Source organism: Tupaia chinensis, unplaced genomic scaffold (assembly GCF_000334495.1).
Source record: "Tupaia chinensis unplaced genomic scaffold, TupChi_1.0 Scaffold000095_1, whole genome shotgun sequence".
NCBI lineage: Eukaryota > Metazoa > Chordata > Mammalia > Scandentia > Tupaiidae > Tupaia > Tupaia belangeri.
In genome coordinates this window covers 804579-829627 of record NW_006159557.1, presented here as the reverse complement: position 1 = coordinate 829627, position 25049 = coordinate 804579, and the positions used below count along the sequence as shown (strand labels likewise).

At 39.7% G+C, this 25049-nt stretch overlaps 1 protein-coding gene and 1 long non-coding RNA gene across 2 annotated transcripts in view; one reads left to right on the top strand and one right to left on the bottom strand.

Moving 5' to 3' along the window:
• Positions 1-100: 100 nt before the first annotated feature.
• Positions 101-2145, top strand: LOC102482588 (THO complex subunit 5 homolog). The gene is given in 2 exon segments (XM_014585838.1): positions 101-1838; positions 1841-2145. Coding segments are annotated over 2 exon segments (2043 nt in total).
• Positions 2146-8547: 6402 nt separating this feature from the next.
• Positions 8548-25049, bottom strand: part of LOC114006866 (uncharacterized) — a 31803-nt gene continuing 15301 nt past the window's right edge. The window contains exons 3-4 of the long non-coding RNA XR_003548534.1: positions 14379-14518; positions 8548-9553 (exon numbers count right to left, since the gene is read on the bottom strand). This is a non-coding gene — a long non-coding RNA (uncharacterized LOC114006866). The remainder of the gene's footprint in view (positions 9554-14378; positions 14519-25049) is intronic.

Here is a 25049-nt window from a genome sequence, read left to right as displayed (position 1 = left end):
GGTTCCCAACCGGGCTTCTGGACAATTACTGAGGTGCATCAGAGACAAGTTTCTGGAGCAGTGCATTCTCTGCTGATTCCTCCTGACTTGAGAAACAGCCATGTCATTAGAATCAAGCAAAAAATGGGAGCCCAGAGTGATCCAAAACAATGGAGTTCCAGCTGAAGGAAAGCAGAATGGATCTGACTCTGAGAAGAAACATAAATATTACAGTGAAGAATCCGAGGTGGACCTGTGGGACCCTGGTGGAGACTGTGAGCTGTACAAGCACACATGCCAGGAGCTATGGAGGCTGATGGCTGAGATCCAGGATCTGAAGAGCAGGGGCAGCAAGGATGCGGCAGTTGAAATTGAAAGACAGAAGATCCAGAGCTGTGTGCATTTCATGACTCTGAAGAAGCTTAACCGATTAGCCCATATCAGGTTGGAGAAAGGAAGAGCTCAGACCCAAAAGGCTAAGCAGAAGGTAGATGCCTATCACCTGCAGCTACAGAACCTGATATATGAGATGATGCACCTGCAGAAGGAGATGACCAAATGTCTGGGGTTTAAGTCTAAACATGAAGAAATTGATCTGGTCAGTTTAGAGGAGTTCTACAAGGAGGCTCCACCAGATATCAGCAAGGCTGAAATCACCATGGGAGATCCTCACCAGCAAATGTTGGCATGTCTGGAATGGGAGCTGGAGCAGCAGAAAAGGCTGGCAGAGAAGTACCGAGAGTGTCTGTCCAACAAGGAGAAGATCCTTAAGGAAACTGAGATGAAGAAGAAGTATCTGAGCAGCCTCCAGCCTTGCCTCAACAGCATTAGGCAGGCTTCCCTCCCGGTGCAGGAGTACCGGTTCCTGCCATTTGACCAGGCTCACCAGCAGTCTGAGACAGCCAGACACCTGCCGTCTCCCCTCTATGTCCTCTTTGTCCAGGCCACTGCGTATGGAGAGGCCTGCGATAAGATGTTGTCTGTGGCAATTGAAGGCAGTGTGGCTGAAGCCAAGGCCCTGCTCAAGCCTAAGGACTTCCAGGATGACGAGAGTAACCCGGATGCTGAGGAGGAACACACCTCAAAATGCCAGCAATCCATGCTGAAGTTTCAGTTAAATGACAAGAGCAAGGAGATGCTGAGGAGGCACCTGCTGTCTATCAAGCTCGACCTCAAGTGCAAAGATGACAGTGTGCTTCACCTGACTTTCTACTACCTCATAAACCTCAACATCATGACAGTAAAAGCCGAAGTGACAACTGCCACAGAGCTGATCACCCCCATCAGTGCAGGTGACTTACTGTCTGCTGACTCAGTCCTGAGCTGTTTGTATCCTGAGGATCATGGGGGAAAAAACCCGAATCCAGCCAATCAGCACTGGCTTGATCAAGTTGGCATCCCAATTTTGAGAGACTATGTACTTGACCTAGGTCACCCCTGCTTGTGGGTACAGAAGCTGGGTGGCCTCCATTTCCCCAAAGAGCAGTCCCAGCACACAGAGATTGTTGACTCCTCGCTGAGCTCCAGCCACATGGAGAAAACCATGAAACTTCTGAAGACCAGGGTGTGGTCTCGCCTGGCCCTCCACAAATAGTTTGCATCTCTTGAACATGGCATTGTACTTGTTACCTGCAGTTACCAGCACCTCTTCCCTGCCAAGGTTGTCTCTCACTTAGTGAAGTGGATGACAATTGCCCGCGAGGATTACGTGGAGCTGCATTTCACCAAAGATGTTGTGGAGGTGGGACTGGCTGGGGACACCAGTCTCTACTACATGGCACTCACTGAAAGGGGCACGGCAAAACTCCAAGCTGCTGTGGTGCTGAACCCTGGGTACTCCTCCATCCCACCCATTTTCCGGCTCTGAACTGGAAAGGGAAGAAAACCAACAGCAGCAATGAGAATATTCAGGTCATGGAGCGCGAGGTCAACGTGTACTACAAGGACCTATGCGGCCTTCCGCCCGGCCACCAGCTCTTGACCAACCAGCTGCAGCGACTGTGTGTGCTGCTAGATGTCTACCTGGAGACTGAGAGCCACGATGACAGCATGGAGGAGCCCAGAGAATTTCCCCAGGACAAGATGTGTCTGTGGCTTTTCAGGGGTCCCAGCAGGATAAAGCCATTCAAATACAGCCACCCTCAGGGGCTCTTCAGCCATGGCTGACTTCTATCTCTGTCCATAGTTCCCCCAGATCTCTGCCTTCTGCTCTGGCCCACCCAGGGATCCTGATGTTCTGCAAAGACACACTAGTCAATTAAAGGGTCACCTGACCAAACAGAAAAGAAAGCAGGGATAGCGGGAGAGGTCGGAGTTCATAAATCTGACTGTACGTCTTAATAAGAACTGCTTCCTCTGCCCTCGGGGCGGGGTATATTGTCACACCACTTTTCAGTTAAAGGTGCACTTAGTATTTCTTTCCAGTCAATTTTACCTGCACAATAAAAGCCCCGTGTGTACACATGCCTGTGTGTTTCTTTACCACTGTGTGTTTGTGCATATACCTGTCTTTGTGTCTGTGTATCTGCAAATAAGGGGAAAACGTGGGCAGAACACAGTTTGATCAGGACTCATCACCCTACCACAAAAGTTCACCAGGTTCACATGGTTTAGAATTTTTCCCTTAATTTTGAGAAATTTTAATGGGTTAAAAAAAATCTGGGGACCAGCAGTTGGCATAATGGCTATGTCCCTGGACTCCCATGTAGTAGACTCTGATTCAAGTTCCAGACTTGGTGGCTTAAACTCATGCCGGGCATGTGCACGTGCGTGCCCAAGATCCCAAAAGGAGAATGGAGGAGAAGGGATTGCGGCGTGGCCATCCCCCCTGGGGGGTGATTTCTCGCTTTCTGTCTTTCTGTCTCCTGTCTTTCTGGTGAGCTCATGCACCCTATAGCAAAAACCTCTCCACAAAAAAAAACCCCCCCAAAAAAAAAAAAAAAAAAAAAAAAAAAAAAAAAATCTTTCAGCAGAAGATGACAATCAAAAATAAAACATTAAAACTCACTAGGGTCAGCCAGTGGTTTGGTGATTAAGGTGGTTGGATCCCACATGGCTGACTGCAGTTCAAGTCCTGGGCCTAGCACATTGAAAAACATGCCAGGTACGTGTATTTATGTATCCTCTCTTCTCTTGGTATTTTGGATGCACACACACACTCAAACTGCAGTCTGCCCACGTAGGATTTTTGCTATAGGGTGCATGAGCTCACCAGAAAGACAGGAGACAGAAAGACAGAAAGCGAGAAATCTCGAGAAGAATGGAGGAAAGGGGACTGGGATGTAGCCAAACCCCCTGCAGGGTGCTTTCTCATTTTCCCTCTCTCACTTTGTCTCTCTTTCTGGTGAGCTCACGCACCCTGTAACAAACTAAAAAAAAAAAAATTTTTTTTCACTAAAATCACATACCATCATAGTAAATATGATGGTATAAATATTATTTCCCATCCACAACTACTTTCAAACAAAAGGGAATGTAATTTCATTTAGTTTGGTCATTTTGTAACAACAAATAAGAAATACAAATCAGACCAAAAAATGTGTTTGGTAAAATCGTGGCACAAATTTCACAGAAAATGAATTTCTATGAAAATTTGCTATTATACTCATTTAATTTGCCATTATACTAATTACTAACCTTTACCACCCAAAGGAATAGCAAGGAGTATTACATTAATAAAATGTTTTAAAAATAGGTTTTTGAAGATTAAGTATAGATGTGAAAATGAAAACAAGTTTAAAACCAACATAGAAAAAATGCTTGTTCCCATCTTTATTTGTATGCAAACATAAAAAGAAGGCAATACTTGGAGGCTGTTAATACAGGCTCTCTGTAGGAGGGCGTGTGAGGAGTGGTCTTAGCTTTTACAAGCTTGACTGTGTTTTCTGACTTTTCTATAAAAAAAGATTTAATAAAAGCGGAGTTCTTTTATAATAAAGAAGATATTGCAAATAAAAACACTGTCATTGATTTACAAAACGGTGCTCCTCTAAATAAGGCCAGCTTCTCTGTGATTTTAGGAAGATTGATAGAAATTCATAATAAAGCAAAGATAATCTGATCAGACTAAATAAGATACATACAAAGTGAGTCTGTTGAAGACAGAAATGTGTTAAATCATTTATAGAGTTTGACTAGATTTTTCTGTTTCCAGCTTTTTGGTGGTCATTAGGGACTCAGCCTAAATTATAAAATGCTTTTAAAGAAATTCTCTTTTTTGCATTTTACAATGAGTTTTTAAAAATAACTTGTAGGGCCATCCCCAGGGCCTGCTAGTTCAGGGAATCAAATCCCACATGGCCAACCAAGTGGTTCAAATCCTGGCCCTAGTAATTTGAAAAGCATACCAGGTGCTTGTGTGTGCCCCAAATCCTGGCAGATGAATGGAGGAGAAGGAATTGCAGTGTGACTTGTCCCAGTGGGGAGTGTTTTCTCCCTCTCCCTCTCTCTGCCTCTGGCATGTGTACATGTTCTCTGACAAAAAAAAAAAAAAAAAAAAAAAGTTGCGGTTGAAAAAAAAAAAAAAAAAAAAAAAAGTTGTAACTAGGACATTTTTTGTTAATGGTATTAACTTTTGATTTATAAAGTAAGTAACATTTTGTTTATGCAAGTATTTGCATTAATAAAATCAATTTTCACAGCACAAAAGTTAAGGTTCATTCTGTTATGTGTACAAATATAATAATCTAACCAGATTCTTAAATAACTGTTAAATGTAAAGAATAATAGTCAATACACGTAGACTATCTCCTCCTCAACAATATCTGTTTGACAAGAATTGATCTTTTGAAATACTGGAACATAGCTTTCCTGTATAAGAAATAACAATTTATCGGAGTCAGCACTAGACACTAGAGTGGTGGTAAGGCACAAATCCTACGTGGGCAGACTGCAGTTTGAGTCCAGAACCCAATGACTTGAAAAATATGCCGTGTGTGTGTGTGTGTGTGTGTGTGTGTGTGTGTGCATCCAAAATACCAAGAGAAGAGAGGAATATCAACCCCCGAGGAGTTGATTTCTTACTTTCCCTCTCTCTCTCTCTCTTTCACTCTGATGAGTGCACATACACACACACACTATGACAAAAAAAAAAAAAAAAAAAAAAAAAAGGAAAGAAAGAAAGAAGAACTTAAATGATCAGAAAAATTTTTTGAGAGGTTTTTGCTATATGGCACGTGTGCTCGCCAGACAGACAGACAGATAGAAAGCGAGAAATAACACCCTGGGGCGGGGAGATGACCACGCCACAATCCCTTCTCCTCCATTCTCCTCTCGGGAACTGGGGCACACACACACACGCGCCTGGTATGAGTTTTAAGCCACTGGGTCTGGGACGCGAAACGCGGTCGACTACACGGGAGTCCAGCAACATAGCCATTACGCTAACTGCTGGTCCCTGATCAGAAAATTTTAACTGTAAATTACGACTAAACAAAACTGACATCAAGGATTTATTCAGGAATTTGTCATACCTACTCACACAGATAACTTACACTTGTGTTGTAATTATTGAAACATTATTCAGGACCAGCAGTTGGCATAATGGGTATGCCACTGGACTCCCACGTAGTTGACCATGGTTCGAGCCCCGGACCTGGTGACTTGAAATCATTCCAGGTGCGTGTGCATGCATGCCCAAGATTCCGACAAGAGAATGGAGGAGAAGGGATTGCAGTGTGTCCATCCCCCCTAGGGGGGTGATTTCTCACTTTCTGTCTCTCTGTCTCTCTCTGTTTTTCTCGTGAACACACGCGCTCTATAGCAAAAACCTCTCCAAAGGAAAAAAAAAATATTATGTGAAATAGCAAGTAACTGGATGTGACCAAAATATTCATCAGTTTCTTGACTGGTTAAGTTAAATTAGGATAGATTTAAATGATAGGCTATTGTGTATTCATTAGGAAGATTCAAGTAGCTTTCCAAGATATAGTCTTAAGTGAAAAATATAAAGTAAAAGCCAATATATATTGCAAGATTGAATTTATGTAAAACACCAAAAAAGGATATATATCCAGGTCCATATATGCATTAAGAATATCTGAAAAGACATCTAAGAAAAAATAGTTACTTCCAAAGACAGAATTTAGAAGTATGTTTTGTTTGTTTGTTTAATTTCCAGAGGGCACATACACTTACCAAAGACAGAGAGAGAGAAAGCACTCTCCATGGTGCCTGGTCACAACTCGAACCTTCTCCTCCATTTCTCCATCCTGTCAGGATTTGAGGCACATACACAAGCACCTGGAGTGTTTTTCAGGCTGTCTGGACCAGAATTCAAACTGTGATCCCCCATGTGGGATCTGAATCCCTTAACCACAAGGTCACAGGGCCAGCCCTGGAAATAGGGTTAATTAAGATTGAATTTCATATTATAGTTTATCCCTTTTATGCTGTTCAATTGTAGGTTTTATGTATTTCTTTTATAACAAGATTTTTAGGAACTCACACATCTAGTAAAAGTTCAGTCTAATTTGCTAATGTCTTATATAAGATTATTTAAAACTTAAAAATTTTATCTACAATGATGCCTTAGAAGCGCTGTCTAAATCATTAAAGATAAACTAAGTTTAATATGGGTTTAGGTCAAACATATTTTATTATGTTCTAATTCTAGGAAATGTATTATATATAACATATATATGTATATGATAATAGTTGGTAACTCAACCAGAAAACTCCCTTCCTCAAACATTTTGAATCAATATGCATACTCAAAATGGGAAGAATTTAATGTAGTTTTATATGAAAACTGAACTTAATTATATAGCATTCTATTGTTATTTACTTATGCTATTCGTTTTTGGTGGTATCTCTGTCTACATTATGTTTTATGTCTAATCTTGCCCATTGCATTACATTTCCCTTGGGGCAGGTGCTCAGCTCACATGTACTACAGCCACTAACACACAGAAGGCACTCAAGCTTTCTGAACATCTGAAAGACTAAAATAAAACCAGTGTCATGTATGACACAGTGTATGTTCTTGATGTGCTTGATATCCTTGATATTCTTGGGTCTTACTCTCACGGCATGACTCCAGTGAGAGTAAGAAAAAATTCAGGACTCTGAAGATTCAGAACACTGAATTTTATACCATGTAATGTTTAATGTTATGTGCAAATTCAGCTAAACCACAGGGTACCCAGATATTTGGTCAAACATTATACTAGGCCCAGCTGTGGTGTGCCGCTGCTTGAAAAGCTGGGCGCTGTGTGTGTGTCTGTGATTGGGGGTGCAGGTGCTGAATAAGGTTCCCAGGCAGGGCTGAGCTGACCAATTGCAACTGCCTATGATCCTGTTTGATTGGCAGTCTAGGGAAGGAGGATCAAGACGCCAGTGAGATCTTGTCAAGGGTGTCTCTCTGTGTCCTCTGTCTGTCTCCTCTCACTCTCTCTGTCCTCTTCTCTCTCTTTGGAAAAAAAAATATTGTTTTGAGTGAGTCTGTGGGTGAAATTAATATGTTGAATCTGAGTAAGGCAGGTTGCCCTCCCTAATATGAGTGGGTCTCAGTCAGCTCAAGGCCTGCATAGAACAAAAAGACTGACACTCCCCCAAGGAAGAGAGAACTCTTCCTGCCGGGCTGCCTTTGAACTGGGGCATCATTTTTTTCCTGTCTTTGAAAAAGATGAAACATTATCTTTTCTTGTGTCTCAGGTCTATTGGCCTTTATACCAGCACTGCAGCATCAGCTCTCCTGGGACCATAGGTTGAGACATGTCAGCCTCCATAACTGCAGTTCCTTACAATAAATTGTGTGTGTGTTTGTGTTTGCGTGTTTGTGTATGTGTGTAGCCTACTGGTTCTATGTCTCTAGACAACCCTAAAACATACCAGATTCAAGGAAATACCCCAGAAGAGTTGGAAAACCAGATAAGGCTATTTTCCAACTCTGACAAGTAGCTTTTCCTCATAAAAAAAAAAAAAAAACATTGTCAGGGCTGGGCAAAAATGGCTTAGATGTGGACTCTAACACTTTATTAGAAATAATACTAAAGAAATCTGTCTAGGGGCCAGCAGGTGGTGTGGTAGTTAAGGTGCGAGACTCCCACCTGCCCTACTGCAGTTCAAGTACTGGACCTGGTGGCTTAAAAATCACGTCAGTCATGTGTGTGTGCATGTCCAAAATCCTGAGAGGAAAATGAAGACAAAAGAAGGGATTGAGGCATGGCCATGCCCCCTGGGGGGTGATTTCTCACTTTTTCTCTCTCTTTCTCTATCTCTGGCAAGCACTTACACCCTGTGGCAAACACATTGAAAAAATAAACAAAACTGTCTATGCTAGCTTCACTTATCCTATTTGTTTCACATTTTCTTAAAAGAATCTCAAATTTGTCATATAAAATAGCAGCTAATATTTACTGCTCCCTCTCTTATGTTATATATGCACAAATATGAATTGTATTTAAAGATTTACTTATAAGTAAATGGATTTGCTAAACCATGAGAAGAGATTGACTTATAATGCATATCTTTATAGTATGGTAGATACCTGCGAGCATGGTGAATGATACATGTATTCTGCAGGTGAGTTGGAGGAAATAATACCAACCAAGCAGTAGTTGGGGTAAATGCATTGGACCCAGGATTGTTTTTACTCCATTCAATTACAACTGGAAAAGAAAGATGTTAAAAAAAAAACCTCAAAATGTATTAGTCCTCTTGGCATTGAAGGGGAATCAGGGACACACTATCCTACTATCAAAAGGAGTTTATCTCGCCACTTATGAGGGAGGTCAAAGACATCTGCAAATATCTGCGAAATAGGCAATATTTTGAGGAGGAGATTAAACTTTCAGGAAAAGGTTCAATTTGGTGATAAAGTCTAAAGGAAAGGGAGCATAGGCAGAGCCAGAGAGCATATATGCATGTAAGTGGATAGTGGAAATTACAAAATCGTAGCAGTGTTCTCCTATGCATGGCTTCACTGGACACATACAACATCTCCAGGAGGTGATGGTGATGATCTTGTTTTACCAATGAGAAATGTAAGGCTTGGAGGTTTCAGAAGTTTTAGAATCTAAGACTCCAAATCAGGGCCACACAGTATCTTTCATCCACATCTATTTTCTGTCCTGCTTTTCTGGGCTATTCTTATTGTGTTCATTATCTTCTATGCAATTCCAAGATATAGATCATTGTTTATTTCCCAACAAAAATGAAATGTTCTGTAACCTCTGAGGTTGATGTTCTTCCTCTCTTTCTCCCTCGGAGATAGTCTCTGTCTGAAGGAAGCTTCTTCTGGCCCCTGGTAGCTGATGGTATGGGCCCTATGTTCTTACGAGTGATGAGGAAAAGGGATGAAAGCCATGCTGCCCCTCTTTCAGATGCTGTCTTGAGCACCTTTGGCTGAAGTGAGTGTTTGCAGGACTGCTTGAAGTGTTGAGCAGAAGCATGCACACAGAACTGAAGACCATTGGTATGGAGGGCTTTAAAAAAATTTTTTTTTTAACTTGAATCTGAAGGCCTTTAGGTGAAACATACTTGGCTACCTCTGACATTTCAGATATTCTGGGGTCCTTGAAGACATTTAAGTTTGTAGTTCCAGAAGCACATGGGTTCTGGGTTTATTCCAAAGCTGCATTGAATAGAAGAATAAGGAGATGGAAGTGGGATCAAACATTGTACTCATCTTCCAAACGCTCAGTTTTCTTAAACCTTACTATGACAAAGATTTCCTGCCTTATATTCTTGAATAAATTAGGAGTTGAAGAGATTTTCAAATTCATGCATATTTTAATATGTATTTACTATGAATTTCTTGACACCTCTGTGTATGATACTTTGCAAGGAATCAGAAACTTTATTTTACATACAAAGAATCTGAAGCTTCAGGTACAGAATGACATTCCCAGTGTGTAAGGTCATTGGTTTCCAATCTAGACTTTCTGTCCTGGCCTATTGACCAGACAATTACCTCTTTTGCTTTCTCTTTCTGCCATTCCATGTCCTCCACTGTGAAGAAGCAAGAACTGGACTCAGACTTTGTCTATGAAGGTACACTCCAGAAAGGGATAACTTAGGGAAGAGGAGAGACAGAAGACAGGCTGTAATCATTCCTCCTTCCCCCACAACTCCTCTGCAAAACCAAACCCAATGGCACTGGGACTCATCTTCTTCTGGCATAGATACTAGTATTCTTTACAGAGGGAAAACTCTTAATGCTCCCAATTTTGATTAAATTTGATGCTTTTGAAATATTATGTCTTTAGAAGTCTATACAAAAGGGGAAAAAAGAGCCCCAGAAACTACTTTCTGATATAGAGTTCTGGGAATCCAGGAATACCCAGAGATATCACACCTGGCTCAGTCCTTGTGCTTTACTTAGAAGCAGCTTCTATTATGAAGACAAGGGCTGTGTGGGTCCCCAGAGAAAGGTCTGCTTAGTAACCTCTGTGCCTGGGGTTCTAAAAGTCATCCATGTGATGGTAACCAAACAGGCTTATAGGAGAAAAATAAAGAAATCCAAAAAATCAACAAGGCATACATGCGTTCATACATCTATAATGTATTCAGGCTAGAATTCCATTCCAAGCTAATTGCTACGTAAATTAACAGACTAACTGAATTGCCTGAAAATTGTTATTTAGTTATGGGTAACATAATGTTGTGTATTAAATACAAACTATTTTGACCCTAGAGGAACTTTTATTTAAGAAGGGGGAGAAATTACGCCTTAAAGCTTTCATTTTTTTTTAAGCTCGCAGCCATCTGTTTGGGTGAAAGACTATATAAAGGCCAGTAATCACCATTATCCCTAATTATCTGTCACTAAAAATCTTTTTCAGTTTAGCATTAGCATTACATTTGAAGAAGCAGGCTTATTAACTCCTGGAATAGATTTGTATTCTCTGCAGAGACATGTAGTTTACAAAACACTTTGATGTTCTAATGTGGAGTCTGAGACCGAAAATAAAGTATCCAAGCCAACTGCACCTCTGTGGGTGGAGCTGCCTGATAGTCCTCCGACATAATCTTGAATCTGTGAGGTTGTAGATGGATGGCCAGTTACCAGGCAGACGCTAGGAACTGTCAGAGGTGTAACAGGTAAGGTTAGAACAAACTCTGGCCCTAGGGTGTAAGTCAAAAGCCTTTAAGATTCAGTGATTTTTGTGCCCCAAGAGAAAAAGGAAATATATGTTTGAATGTGGAATTATTAATAACACACGGAGTCAATTCAACATAGAAAGTATGCAAAAGTTCATTTAGGGTCAACACTGTCAAACCGAAGTATGTGCAAGACAAAGTTGTGGAAGATGGGAGACCAAGAGTAAGCAAAGAAGGCTGGTTTTCCCAACAGAAGAGAACATGCTTGCAAAATTGTGCTTAAAAGTAGAATCACACAGCCACTGAAGGAACACATAAGCAACCATGGCCTTTGACAAGTTCCTAGTTTGTAGTTCCATTCCCAGTGGTGTCTCATTTACGTGTGAGTTTTATATCCTAAAAATAAACCTCCTTACCAATTGGCATTAATTTGACTGGGTGTCTGTCCCTTAGAATCATTGAGTTTTGTCATCTATAAAATACTCCCACTGGGATGTAAACTCTTCCTTGAGACTTCTCTGAATCCTTTTGACTGGGATGGTTGCCTTGCTATGCTACCTTGAAGTGACCTGCCTGCTTCCCTATTCTGCCTTTTAGTCACCACCCCCTACCTAGAAGCCTCATCCCTACCCTTAGCCCTAGGGTAGAAGTGTTTTGTTATCTAAGGAAACTGGAGAAGCCCTAGTTCAGTTTATTATCATTGCTCTACTTAAAGTTAGAACAGTCAGATTAAGTTGTTCTTACAACCTCTCATCTCTATCCTGGCTTTGATAATTTGGTATGTGAGGTCCTTGTAACTGATCCTGCCTTGTCCTGCCCAGTCATTTTCTGAAATCCTAGTTCTAAGGTAGGGAACTCAGCCAGTTCTCCTTAATTTTAGTAACCTAGTGGTTCTCATGCTGGAGTGATTTCACCCCTAGTGCACATGAGGCAATGCCTGCTGTCCCAACCTGATGAGAGTGAGATGCTACTAACATTTACTGGGTAGAGACCAGGGATGCCAGTAAACATCCTACAGGTCACCAAACAGTTCCCACATCAAGGAATCATCCAGCCCCACATGTCGGTAATACAGAAACAAGAAAAACTTCTTCAGAGTACTGGGCAAATGATTTTGATCAAGTTATGTATTGACTTCATGCTTCAGAATTTCCTTCCATAACAATTCAGATATAGTTACTATAAGGATATCATAGAACCTAAGACTGTCTTCAGTACTCTGCCATAATTACATTTCTACAATGAAATAAAAAGCCTGTTAAATAATTATGCTGCTATATAACTATTCTTTCCTTATTACAGCTAGAGCTAAGGGTTGGAAAAAGTATTGGCAGTGATGAATTCCTTGTTTACTAATCAAACTTTTAAGGATGCTAAGGGCTTTGATAATGTTCTCCTTTTAAAAAAAAAAAATAGTAAAACATTATCCCCAGAGAAACAAGGAGAAGCAGAGGGACCCTGCAATCCCAAAGACAGGAGAAAGGAGCTGCTGACCCATGTGTGCTGACCCTGTTCTGCCCCTCACCCATACAGGTCGAACAGGCAGACCCAAGCCACGCAGCTCAGCATAAACTCATCAGCAGGGGCCCCTGCCCAGCCTGCTGTGGGGAAGGAGCAGCTCTTCAGCCCACATGGTGTGCTAGTCTACCACCTTACCTTCTGTCTGTCAGCTCAATGTCCATCCACACTGGGAGCAGCTAGGTTTGAGTATGTAAGAACCAAACACCTGAACATAGGAGACTCTTCAGGAATTCTTTCCCCATAATTCCCTTAGCAGTAAAAGGAAAGAAACTCCCTTTGAAAACCTGAACCCAAACTCCTACCGTGGATCCCACACTCCCACCCACAGTAGAAAAGGGAAATTGGCACAAGTTTACACGTATCACACAGTTACAGAAACATAGCCCAAAGTTAGAAGCGAGCACACCACAGGTGACTAAAACTCCAAGCAGGGCCCTAAGAAATAGAAAATCAGGAAACATTTCCCCCAAAAAAATCCTAACTCCCTTAAAGGATCATAATTCCTTACTAACAATGAATAAAACACAGGAGATCAGAGAAATGTCAGAAAAATAATTTAGACTATTCATCACAATAATACTGAATGAGATGCAAGGGAAAACAGAGAACTCATTCCAGGAAATGAGAAAATCCTTCCATGACTTGAAGGAGGAACTCCATAAAGAGATAGACACATTGAAAAAGAATCGAACAGAATTAGAGATAAAGAATACAATGGAGATAAAGAATACAATGCAGGAAATTAAAAACCTCCCTCGAAAGTATCAACAGCAGATTAGACAATGCAGAAGAAAGAATATCTGCTTTGAAGTAAAAATCTCTGATTTAGTCCCAGCAACCAAAAAGAATAGAAGAATAACTATTAAAAATGAGAACAATGGAGGGCCAGCAGTTAGCATAATGGCTATGTCGCTGGACTCCCACATAGTTGACCGCGGTTCGTGTCCCAGATCCGGTACCTTAAAACTCACGCCGGGCACGTGTGTCTGCATGCCCAAGATCCCGAGAGGAGAATGGAAGAGAAGGGATTGTGGTGTGGCCATCCCCCCTGGGGGGTGACTTCTCGCTTTCTGTCTCTCTTTCTCTCTCTGTCTGGCGAGCGCACGCGCCCTATCACAAAAACCTCTCAAAAAAAAAAAAAAAAAGAGAACAATGGGACCAGCAGTTGGCGTAATGGCTATGTACCTGGACTTTCATGTAGTTGACGGTGGTTTGAGTCCCAGATCCAGTGGTTTAAACTCACACCGGGCGTGTGTGCATGTGTGCCCAAGATCCCTAGAGGAGAATGGAAGAGAAGAAATTGCAGCATGACCATTCTCCTTGGGGGTTGATTTCTTGCTTTCTATCTCTCTGTCTCTCTCTTTCTGGCGAGCGTACATGCCCTATAGCAAAAAACACTCAAAAAAAAAAATGAGGTGTATAGTATTCTCAACTGGATTGGTCTGAGAAGTATTTCATGATGGGTGAAGTCTTTTTACAAGCAAAATGAGAAATAGTGATTGACTAAAAAATAATTGGAATAATAATAATAATAATGATTGGGAAAAACAATGAAAAAATATTGAGTGATGAAGTGGGGAGATTAATGTCTCTGTAATGACCGACATGCATGGCATTCCCTTTTGAAAAAGCAATGTAATACATTGCAAAGTTATATGCAATTCAGTGTAATATAAACAACACTATGATGATAAAAATAAACAAATAAATAAAAAATGAGGACAATATATGTGAAATCCTAGACACCATTAAATGACTGAATATCTGCACAGTAGATATTCCAGAAGGTGAAGAGACAGGTAAAGGCATATAAAACATCTTTCATAATATATTACCAGAAAACTTTCCAAATTTAGAGAAGCATGCAGACATCCAAATCCAGGTGATACAAAGGACACTAAGTAGGTAAAACATAAGATCCTCTTCCAGTCATGTATCATAGTCAAATTGGTAGAAATCAGCCAAAGAGAAAATTCTAAAAATGGCAAGAAAACAAGGTCAAGTTACTTACAAAGGTTACCCCATTAAATTAACATCAGATCTCTCAGCTGAAACAATACAGTCAAGGAAAGAAAGAGAAGATATATTTAAAAACTGAAAGAAAAGCAATTTCAAAATCATTCTCAGGTAAACAAATACTGAAAGAATTCTCAAAACAAAACCAGCTCTTGAGAAGATACTTAAGGAACTACTCTGCCATAAAAGCTAAAGAGAGACAAATAGAAATAAAAGAACACAAGAAAACTAAGAAAAAAAAAAAAGGATAAGTCCACATATATTGATTATAACATTGAATGTTGGGACTAAATGCAGATTGAACTATTTTACACACAAGCAGGTTTAAATAAAAGTCCACCAATTATTTAATAGATAGCTGTCTCCACAGGTTTCAATTTAGATACTTATTAAACCATTACTCATTGTATAATACTCAATAATACAGGAAAAAGTCTAAAATGTTACAGCTTTCTTTGGAATTAATTCAAAAAAAGGCTAAAATCAAGAACTTTGTAAAGCCTATAAATGTACCAAATCATTGCCTTCACCATGTCTTCACTTTAAACATCTCTTTCCAACTTTAGTTTATTTTTGCTTTTTCAAGGACTTAGGTTTTTATGCACAGTACAGTACTATGGTCTTGTAAGGACTCAGTGTGTGTGTACAAGCATTCTTTCCAACTTTACTTTTGCTTTTTCAAGGACTTAGGTTTTTATGCACAGTACAGTACTATGGTCTTGTAAGGACTCAGTATGTGTGTACAAGCATTCTTTCCAACTTTACTTTTGCTTTTTCAAGGACTTAGGTTTTTATGCACAGTACAGTACTATGGTCTTGTAAGGACTCAGTGTGTGTGTACAAGCATTCTTTCCAACTTTAGTTTATTTTTGCTTTTTCAAGGACTTATGTTTTTATGCACAGTACAGTACTATGGTCTTGTAAGGACTCAGTGTGTGTACAAGCATTCTTTTTCTGTCTCTTTCTAATGAGCTGTTACATACAATTTTATGTTCCTCTTACTGGGCCAATGATCAATACACACAGATTTTTTTTTCCAGATTATAAACTCTTACTGTCCACAGTCCTCTACCTGAAAATTACAAATTCTTCTTTCATTGGCTATGTTACGATTATCTTTGTTAATTTATGAGATCACTTGTTGCCTGATTTTTAATCAATGTTTTTCTTTAGAACTGTGTCCCACAGTAAAGATTGCCTTAGACAATTCAGTATATACTTGCAGAATAACCATTGGAGAGGGTTTTGAACGTTCACAACACAATAAAATGCTCAATGTTGAAGGTGGTGAATATGCTTATATCCTTGATTTATTATACACTATATATATGCTTTTTAAGAACATTCTGCACCCTACAGATGTGTAATGATTATATGTAAATCATAAATTACAATAAATATTTAAAGAGAAAAAATTAAAACATTTTTTATTGTGATAAAATCCACATGAAATAAAATTTACCATTTTAATGTTTTTTTTATTATTTTTTTTTAATGTTAGATAGTGCGTGTGTCTTCGTGAATGAGAGAAAGAAATATCACCTTGGGTCTTGTCATTACTTGATCCCCTTTACTCAGCCTTCCAGCTTCTCAGGACCTTGGGCACAGGCATGAATATCCTACCTGTTTTCAGAACCACCTGAGGACCCAAACCTGTGGTCAGCCAAGTGGCTTCCAGCACTGCAGTCCCGACTGCTGTAGATTGCCTTGTCTAGACTGGACCTCATCTTAATGATTTTTAAGTGTACAATTCAGTGGTATAAAGTACATTGATATTGTTGAGCAACAATCACTATCATCTATCTCCAGAATTCTTTTCTTCTAAAGTTGAAGCTTTATATCCATGAAACATTGACTTTCCCATTTCTCCCTCCTCTAGCCCTGGCAAACACTATTCTACTTTCTGTCTCTATTATTCTAAATGAAATGATATAAATAAGATCATACAGCATTTGTCTTTTTGTGGCTGGCTAATTTCTCTTACTATAAGTTCTTTCCTTACTGAAGCATATGTTAGAATGTTTCCTTCTTTTTTACATCTGAATAATGCCTTATTTAAATACATACCACATTGTTTATTCATCCATCTGTGAAGGGCTCCTGGGTGACTTCCACACTTTAGCACTTGTTAATAATGCTTCTGTGAACCTGGGTGTGAAAATCTCTCCTCAGGATCTTGATTTCAATTCTAGAGATATATACCCAGAACTGGAATTGTTATATAATATGGTAATTCCTTTTTAAAAATTGCCAGAAGGTGTGTACAGTCACCAGAGACAAAGAGTGAGTAGGTCCCCGCTCTGTGGCAGATGGTTACACCTTGATCCCTTTTCCATATCTCCCTTCTTTTGGGGTTTTTGGCATGCACACACATATACCTACCATGTTTGTTGAAGCCTCTGGGTCTGGGATTGAAACCACGTCATTGGTCATGTGGAATCCAGCCGCCTCAACCACTGGCTATCCCATGGTAATTCTCTTTTGAAGTTTTCCATTTTTTTTTTTTTTGAGAGGTTTTTGCTATAGGGTGTGTGCACTCACCAGAGAGACAGAGACAGAAAGCGAGAAATCAGCCCCTGAGGAGATGGCCATGCCACAATCCCTTCTTCTCCATTCTCCTCTCAAGATCTTGGATACACATGCACATGCACCCAGCGTGAGTTTAAGCCATCAGGTCCGGGGACTCAAACTGTGGTCAACTACATGGGAGTCCAGCAACATAGCCATTACGCCAACTACTGGTTACTCTTTTTAAGTTTTCAAAAGTAACTGCCATATAGTTTTCTACAGTGGTGAAACTATTTTATGTTTCTGCCAATAGAGTACAAGGGGTCCCATTTTTCCACATCCTCTCCAACAGTTACTATTTTCTGTTCTACATGTTTGTTTTTAAGGGTTTTTTTTTTTTTTTTTTTTTTTGTCATTGGGAATGTGTGCTCACCAGGGAGAGACATGAGAGGCAAAGTGAAAAGTCACCCCCTATAGGGGATGGCTATGCCACAATCTCCTCTCCTCCATTCTCCCTGGATTTTGGGCACACATGCACACACGCCCAGTGTTATTCTCAAACTGCCAGGTCCAGGACTCAGGCCACAGTTAGCCATGTGGGAGTCCAGTGCTTTAACCACCACACCACTTGCCAGCCTTGTGTTTGTTTTTTAAGTACCTATCCCAATGAAAGTGTAGTGATATCTCACTTTAGTTTTGACTTGCATTTCCCTGAAGATTAATGATTTGAATATATTTTCATATGTTTATTGGCCATTCGTATAGGAGGAATGTCTGTGTAAGCCCTTTGTCCAATTTTGAATTGGGTTGTTTGATTTTTTTTTTTGTTATTGAGTATGTTTTTCCATATATTCTAGATACTAATCTTTTACCAGATACATAATTTGCATACATTTCCTCTCATTCTGTAGGGTGCCTTTTACTCTGTTGAGAGCATCTTTTGATGTACAAAAATTTTCAGTTTTCATCAAGTCCAGTTAGTCTGTTTTTCTTTTGCTACCTATGCCTTTGATGTCCTATCTAAGAAATCATTACCAAATCAAATGTTGTGAAGCTTGTGTACTATTCTTTCTTGGAAGATTTTTATAGTTCATATGTATTCTCCTCTTAATTCACTTTTAAAGCTTTGTTTTTTAAGGTAAAATCTGCAGCTTAAAAATGTCCTGAGTTGTGACCAGCAGTTAGTGCAATGGCTATGTCGCTGAACTCCCATATGGTCGACCACAGTTGGAGTCCTGGACCCAGTGGCTTAAACTCCAGGCACATGTGCGTGCATGCTCAAGATCCCAAGAGGAGAAGGGATTACAGCATGGCCATCCCCCCTGGGGGGTGATTTCTCGCTTTCTATCTCTCTGTCTCTCTCTTTCTGGCGAACTCACGTGCCATATAGCAAAAACCTCTCCAAAAAAAAAAAAAAAGTCCTGAGTTGAGGCTGGCAGGTGGCATGGTGGTTAAGGGCACTGGGTTGCCACATGGCAGACAGTGGTTCAAGTCCTGGACCTGGCGATTTGCTTTCTCGCTTCCTCCTTCTCTCTCTCTTTCTCTCTGTCCTTTTCTGGTCAAATTAAAATAAATAAATAAAGTTCAATAAATAATAGTAAAATAATTCTTAAAAAAATGTCCTTGGTAAAATACATGCAGATATATTACCCATTGACAAAACCTAAAGGTATTTAGTTTGTGCGTGTGTGTGCGAGTATGTGTGTTTGAGTGCACATGCACATGTGTATGCTGAAGCATGTGTTTTAGGGTATCCCTTGCTACTAGAAATAGAAAAGGCTTTTAACATTGGTACAGGAAAACATAGGTATGTTAGATAGGGTAGGTTAACTGGTAAACAAATACACTTCAAAACGTGGAGGTTAAAATTTAAAAAGAAATCTATTTCTTGCTTAACATCCCAAACGAGTATTTCCATCGACAGCAGGCTCTCCTCACAGTGATGATTCAGAGACACGTGCTCCTTCCTTCCTTTTTGTGCCATCTTTAACACATGATTTCCAGGCTGCTGTGTACATTGACACCATATGTTTGGAAGGAGACAGAGAGGACAGCGGCCATATCTGCTTCTTAAACCTCGTGCTTTGGAGGTGACACACATACCATCTACTCCCAAATCTTGGACCAGAACTGATCACCTGATGCTTCCTAGATGCAAGGCAGCTGGGAAATATAAACTCTGAGAGCACAGATGCTTTCCAGTGGCTGCTTTAATCCTGCACTGCCCAGTGTGGTAGTTACCAGCCACATGTGACCATGGGACACTTGGAACATGGTTTATCCAAATTGACACATGGACTTTTATGACTTAGCCTAAAACTGTAATAGACTGCAAATATCTCACTGATAATTTTTACATCAATTTTATTTCAAAATGGCAAAATTTTGTTAAATAAAATACATTATTAAAATAATTTCCACCTTTAAAAAAATATTTTAAGAGAGATTTTTGCTATATGGCACATGTGCTCACAAGAGACAGAAAGCAAGAAATCACCCTCCTCCCCAGGGGCAGGTAGTCATGTTGCAATCTCTTCTCTTCTATTTCCCTCTTAGGATCCTGGGAATACATGCACACGTGCCTGGCATGAGTTTTAAGCTGCCAGATCTGGAGCTCAAACCTTTGTTGATTACGTGGGAGTCCAGCGATGTAACCATTATGCCATCTTCTGGTCCCACCTTTAAAAATTTTTTTAACATGGCTGCTAGAACATTTTAAATTACTTATGTATTCTATTGGGTCCAGCAGGTGGTATGGTGGTTAAGGATGCTGGACTCCCACATGACCGACTGCAGTTCGAGTCCCAGACCTGGCGGCCTGCTTTCTCACTTTCTCTCTCTCTCTGTCCCTCTCCAGTCAAATTTAAATAAAGTTGAATAAAATACTTCTTTTTAAAAATTACTTACATTTTCTATTTCTTGCATTCTGTTTCTATTGAATTATGCTGCTATGGAAATGATGCAGGTGACCTATCTGCTAGAATCAAGACGGAATATATCTCAGCCACTCACAGAACTAGAAGAAGGAATTGGAAAGTTCTTTGGAATCAAGATGTGTATTTTCTCTTTGTCCTTCCTCCTTCTCTCACTGGAGCCACTGTTCTCTGGTATGGGTCTCATTGCGTATTCGCCAGCTTTGCCTTCTTTCTCCGCGCATGCACTATACGCACACACGTGTCTTTTCCTCTCTCTCTTTCATCTCTGTTCCAATCAGCTGTGGTCAGCAAAGTGGGGTCATATGGCTTGCTGTCTGTTCACCACACACAATGGGAGCAGGTTCTCAGGAAGGGGGCAAGGGTAGGTCAGACAAACTCACTGACTTGTTTGCTCAGCATGTAAAATGTGTAAACACTACATGGGCTTGGCAGCAGTCAACATTCCCCAGTTTTTATACTTAATCATCTGTTTGTTCTGAGGCCCTTTGTATGCACTTGTGTGTTGAATAGGTGACAAATTTAATCAGAGGGTATATTATTTAACTTATCTCATTACTAAAGAAAACATGTAACTAATCTTTCTTTCTGGGTTTTGTACTGGTGCCCAAAATAATCCACCTCACTGACAAGCCTCAAATTTTGAACAGTGTACCTAGCCCAAAAAAACAAACTCATAAACCCATCATATAAATTTCAGAAGGGTACAAAGTTAATAAATGGGTGATATACCCCCAAATGTAACTTCCCATACAGCTGGAACTTAAACATTTTAGTACCATTCTCTGAAGTTTAAATAATGTATCCAACTACCTCCTCTTAAAATATAGATGAGTGACCGAGAGAGATTACTCAAGGCTTTTTTTTTTTTAAGATTTTTTTTTTGGAGAGGTTTTGGCTATAGGGCATGTATGCTCACAAGGAAGACAGAGACACAGAGATAGAAAGTGAGAAATCACCCCCTGGGGGGGCGGTGTGTGGACACGCAGCAGTCTCTTCTCCTCCATTCTCCTCTCGGGATCTTGGGCACACATGCACACTCGCCCAGCGTGAGTTTTAAGCCACCGGGTCCGGGGCGCAAACCGCGGTCAACTACATGGGAGTCCAGCAACATAGCCATTATGCTAACTGCTGTTCCCAAAGATTTTACATTCTCTAGAAGTATTTATCTGCCGGACATTGTCCTAAATCCATTATCTCCATTAATAATCTATCAGAAATGATTTTTCAAATATTACCTTTTACCCAGAGAAAAATGGATCCCATAGGAATGGAATACAGGATAGTATGTTTTATTGAAAGACAGGATTTCATTAGCTTCTGAGTATGTATTATAAAGAAGAGCTTTAGTGAAGCTCTTCAGAGAAACAAGTGGCTAGAGTTTAGACTAAGACCCTGAACACCTGGGAAAGACATGAGGGAGAAGATGGTGCAGAAAGAGGAGGAAGCAGTGTCTTCCAAATACTCGCCTGATCATTCTTGATGAAACTTAAGTCTGACAATGATACTATTCTTTGCTTTCCAGTTTCGCAGTCCTGCTTTGAGGCTATGGTCTTCAAAGTAGAAACTTTTTTTTTTCCTGAATTATTTATTTTATTTTATTTACTATTATATTTTTAATTGGCTATAGGGCACTCACACTCATTTAGAGAGAGGCAGAAAGAAAGTGAAAAAGCAAGCCACCAGGTTCAAGACTTGAACTGCAGTCAGCCACATGAAGGCCCAGCACCTCAACTACCATACCTCCTGCAAGCCCCAAGGTCAGTAGGAAACTCTTAAGTGCCCAAGATTCTTTTTTGTCTGGTCTTAATAAATGGACCCTACAAAACTAAGCTGACAGGGTACAAAGGGACAGAATATAATCAGTTGTTATTACTGTAATTATTAATTTTATAACCTGTATATGTGTTCAATGACTACTGAAAACATTAAAATACTTCTCAACACCAATGAATATATAATACAGTCTGAACTTACTTTTTAAAACTTGATTTATTTGGGGGCCAGTAGGTGGCATGGTGGTTAAGGTGCTGGATTCCCACATGGTCAAATGCAGCTTGAGTCCCAGACCTGGTGGCTTGAAAATCACACCTGGCACATGTGTTAATGAGCCCAAAATCTTGACAGGAGAATGGATTGTGGTGTGACCATCCCTCCCTGGCCCTGTGGGTGATTTCTTACTTTCTCTCTCTTTGTCTCTCCCTATCTCTTTCCCACAAGTGTGCATGCCCTATGTCAAAAACCTAAAATAAAAAGAAAAAAACTTAATTTATTTTATGATTTACTTATGAAAGCACAGGTTAAACGCTGAACTTCATTAATTTTTCTCCCTAATAGTCTGAATATTATGTTTAAGATAAAAATATTTGACTAACGTTATCTATAGCAATGTCATATGTATTTTAAATACATATAAATCTATTTTATTAATCAATGCTGAGCGGAGAGGAAAACTGGCTAGGAAATTTCAAGAAATAAAAGTGTGACATCGTATATTTGGATTAAATTTATAGGAAACTACCCTATACACTACTTAGAAACATTTTATAAGTCAATAAAACATCAAAAGTGTTTAAAAACAGAATTGACTAATGGATGAAAAGAAAGTTTACAGGTTTTCCAACTCTTTTTAGTCCATAAAAAAATTAAGCACTGTTTACAGACTTCAACTTTAAAATACTTAATGTGAGAAAAAGGCAGTAGCTAGAAAAAAAGCATTTTATTAAAACTGTCAAATTTTTAATGTGGAAAATTATGGTGAATTTTCTTTCAGCCCTAAAACTGATAAAATGTTTATAGAAAGATTATAATTTATTAACTTCTTAAATATTCCCATATATGTCATGTTAAGATGTCCTTAGATTTAGACAAAGAAAAGAGGACCTAAATGAGAAAGCGCAAAAGTGAAAGAAGGGTTTCAGAGAAAATTGTATAGCCAATTTTTTTAATGTAAAAATGTAGGTAATAAAAATGACTAAGACTTTTGAATAAGAGTTCACGAGTTAATGTAGAGTAAGCCAAGAGGACTGTTGGCTTACCAGAATAAAAGGGAAAAAAAGAGGGGAGAAGTGTCAGTTGTGTCACTAGAGTAGGAAATGGGAACATACATAGATCTCTGAAATGTTAGTTCCCATAAAGATGGGTCTCTTCCCTAGCAAGCCGTAATGTCCTACCTGTGCTGTAGAGCTTAATAGTAGAATTGACCTTAATCAAAAGTTAAGTAGGCTTACTAAAACTCTTGAGTGTTTTGTTTGGTGAATTCTATAGTTACTGTAATGTTGATTCACAAGAATCTGAGGTAAATAACACATAATGCTACAAAATTGAGTTAAAACACGCTTCTCTTTTATATTCTCATTCCCATAATAGAAGAACAGAAAATTGAGTCTAATGCCGCTGTGTTACTGACACTTCAAATAAGATTTAATTAGTTTCTCTGACAAAGCAGTAAATCTTTAAATTAAAGAGTTCAGAAGTGCTTAGCCCTATAAATTCTCTAAGGAAATTTAAATAAGAGTAAGTTTTAAACACATCTCACTTGGTGCTTCCCGTGAGGAAGTCAATGTTGCCCCTTGACAAATGTCAAATATAAATAAACCTTGAATTGGTAAGAGTACATCACAGGCACTTAGTAAAATAGAACTTCATTATGTTAAGGAATTAGAAGTCAGCTTCCAGAAAGTCAGAGAAAAATACAAAGTATCAATCAGTCAATATCACATTTTTCTTCAATGACTGACATTCGCTATGTGCCCATGAAATGCGACGGCCTGTTTTAAGTGTTTGACATGGGTTACATCAATCCTTCTATCAGCCTCGTGCGGTTGATGCTATTATCAATATTATTCCCACTTTACAGATGAGGAAACAGGTGCCATAAACAGATTTAAGTTTCTAAGAATATACTACCTGGAAGGTGCTGCAAAGGCTCTAGGTGTGGTGACTATATTCTCTTGGGTCCTATTAACGTAGGGCAGATCGGACCTCATTCCCAACTACCAGGTCCTGCTGCAGCCCACTTCATGCTCTGCAAGACAGGCCAGAAAACCCAGGGCTAGAGTCAGCCCATACTTCTCCCAGGAGCCTTCACTCAATGACTGAAGGGATTTGGTGTACAATATCCCAGACTCCTAGCCCACCAGGTAGGGATAACTCTGATGTATATGTTCTATATCAGTTATCAACAGTGTCCAAGTAGGATTATATTTTAGCTAGCTACAGTCATAAGTTACTTAAGATTCACCATTTTTTGGTCTGCCTTCTCTCCCAATTTTTATTTCCTCAGTTCCTACCTATGACTCCTATGATTACCTCCCAAATAAACTGTTTTCACTCATATCCTGGTTTCAGGGTCTGGGTCTGGGAGACTTCAAACTAAAAGACAGCCTGGGCAGAACTAGAACTCAGCCTGGCTACAGTTTAAGTGCTTAACCACCACTCCATAATGCCTGTTCTCCCAAAAAGTTGACAAATATTTCGTAAAAATTGCCTCAAGACATGATAGGAGGAACAATCTGTCTGTATTTTATACCCCAGCTTCTTATCAAGAATTGTGAAGGGTCTGAGATTTTACTCCTGATAAGTAACATGCCATAGTATGATAAAGATTGTTAGAAAACATGAGACTCCGAGGTCAGAGACGAGGGACTTTATTGCACACAGCAATAGAAAATAGCCAGAAAGCCAGCATTTGCACCAGTACCCCTAGGTCCATTTCCCACAGGGTGACATGGACGAACCCAGGTAGAATAGATAAACATTCTTTTGTTATAGGAGAAGAAACCTTGAAGTTAGGTAGTCCATTTTTTTCTTTTAAAACAGGGTCTAACCATGTTGTGATCCTCCTGCCTCAGCCTCCTAGCTAGGACTACAGGCACACGCCAGAGGCCTGGCTCTTTTTTAGATAATTTCTCAATTTTGCCCAGGCCAGCCTCAAGTTCATGATCCTTACTGAGTCTCTGGGATTACAGACACATGTCACTGTCCCCTGGTCTTTAGGCTGGACTTGGAAGCCAGCATGGGCCTCCCATGCAGTCCAACGTGTGGAAC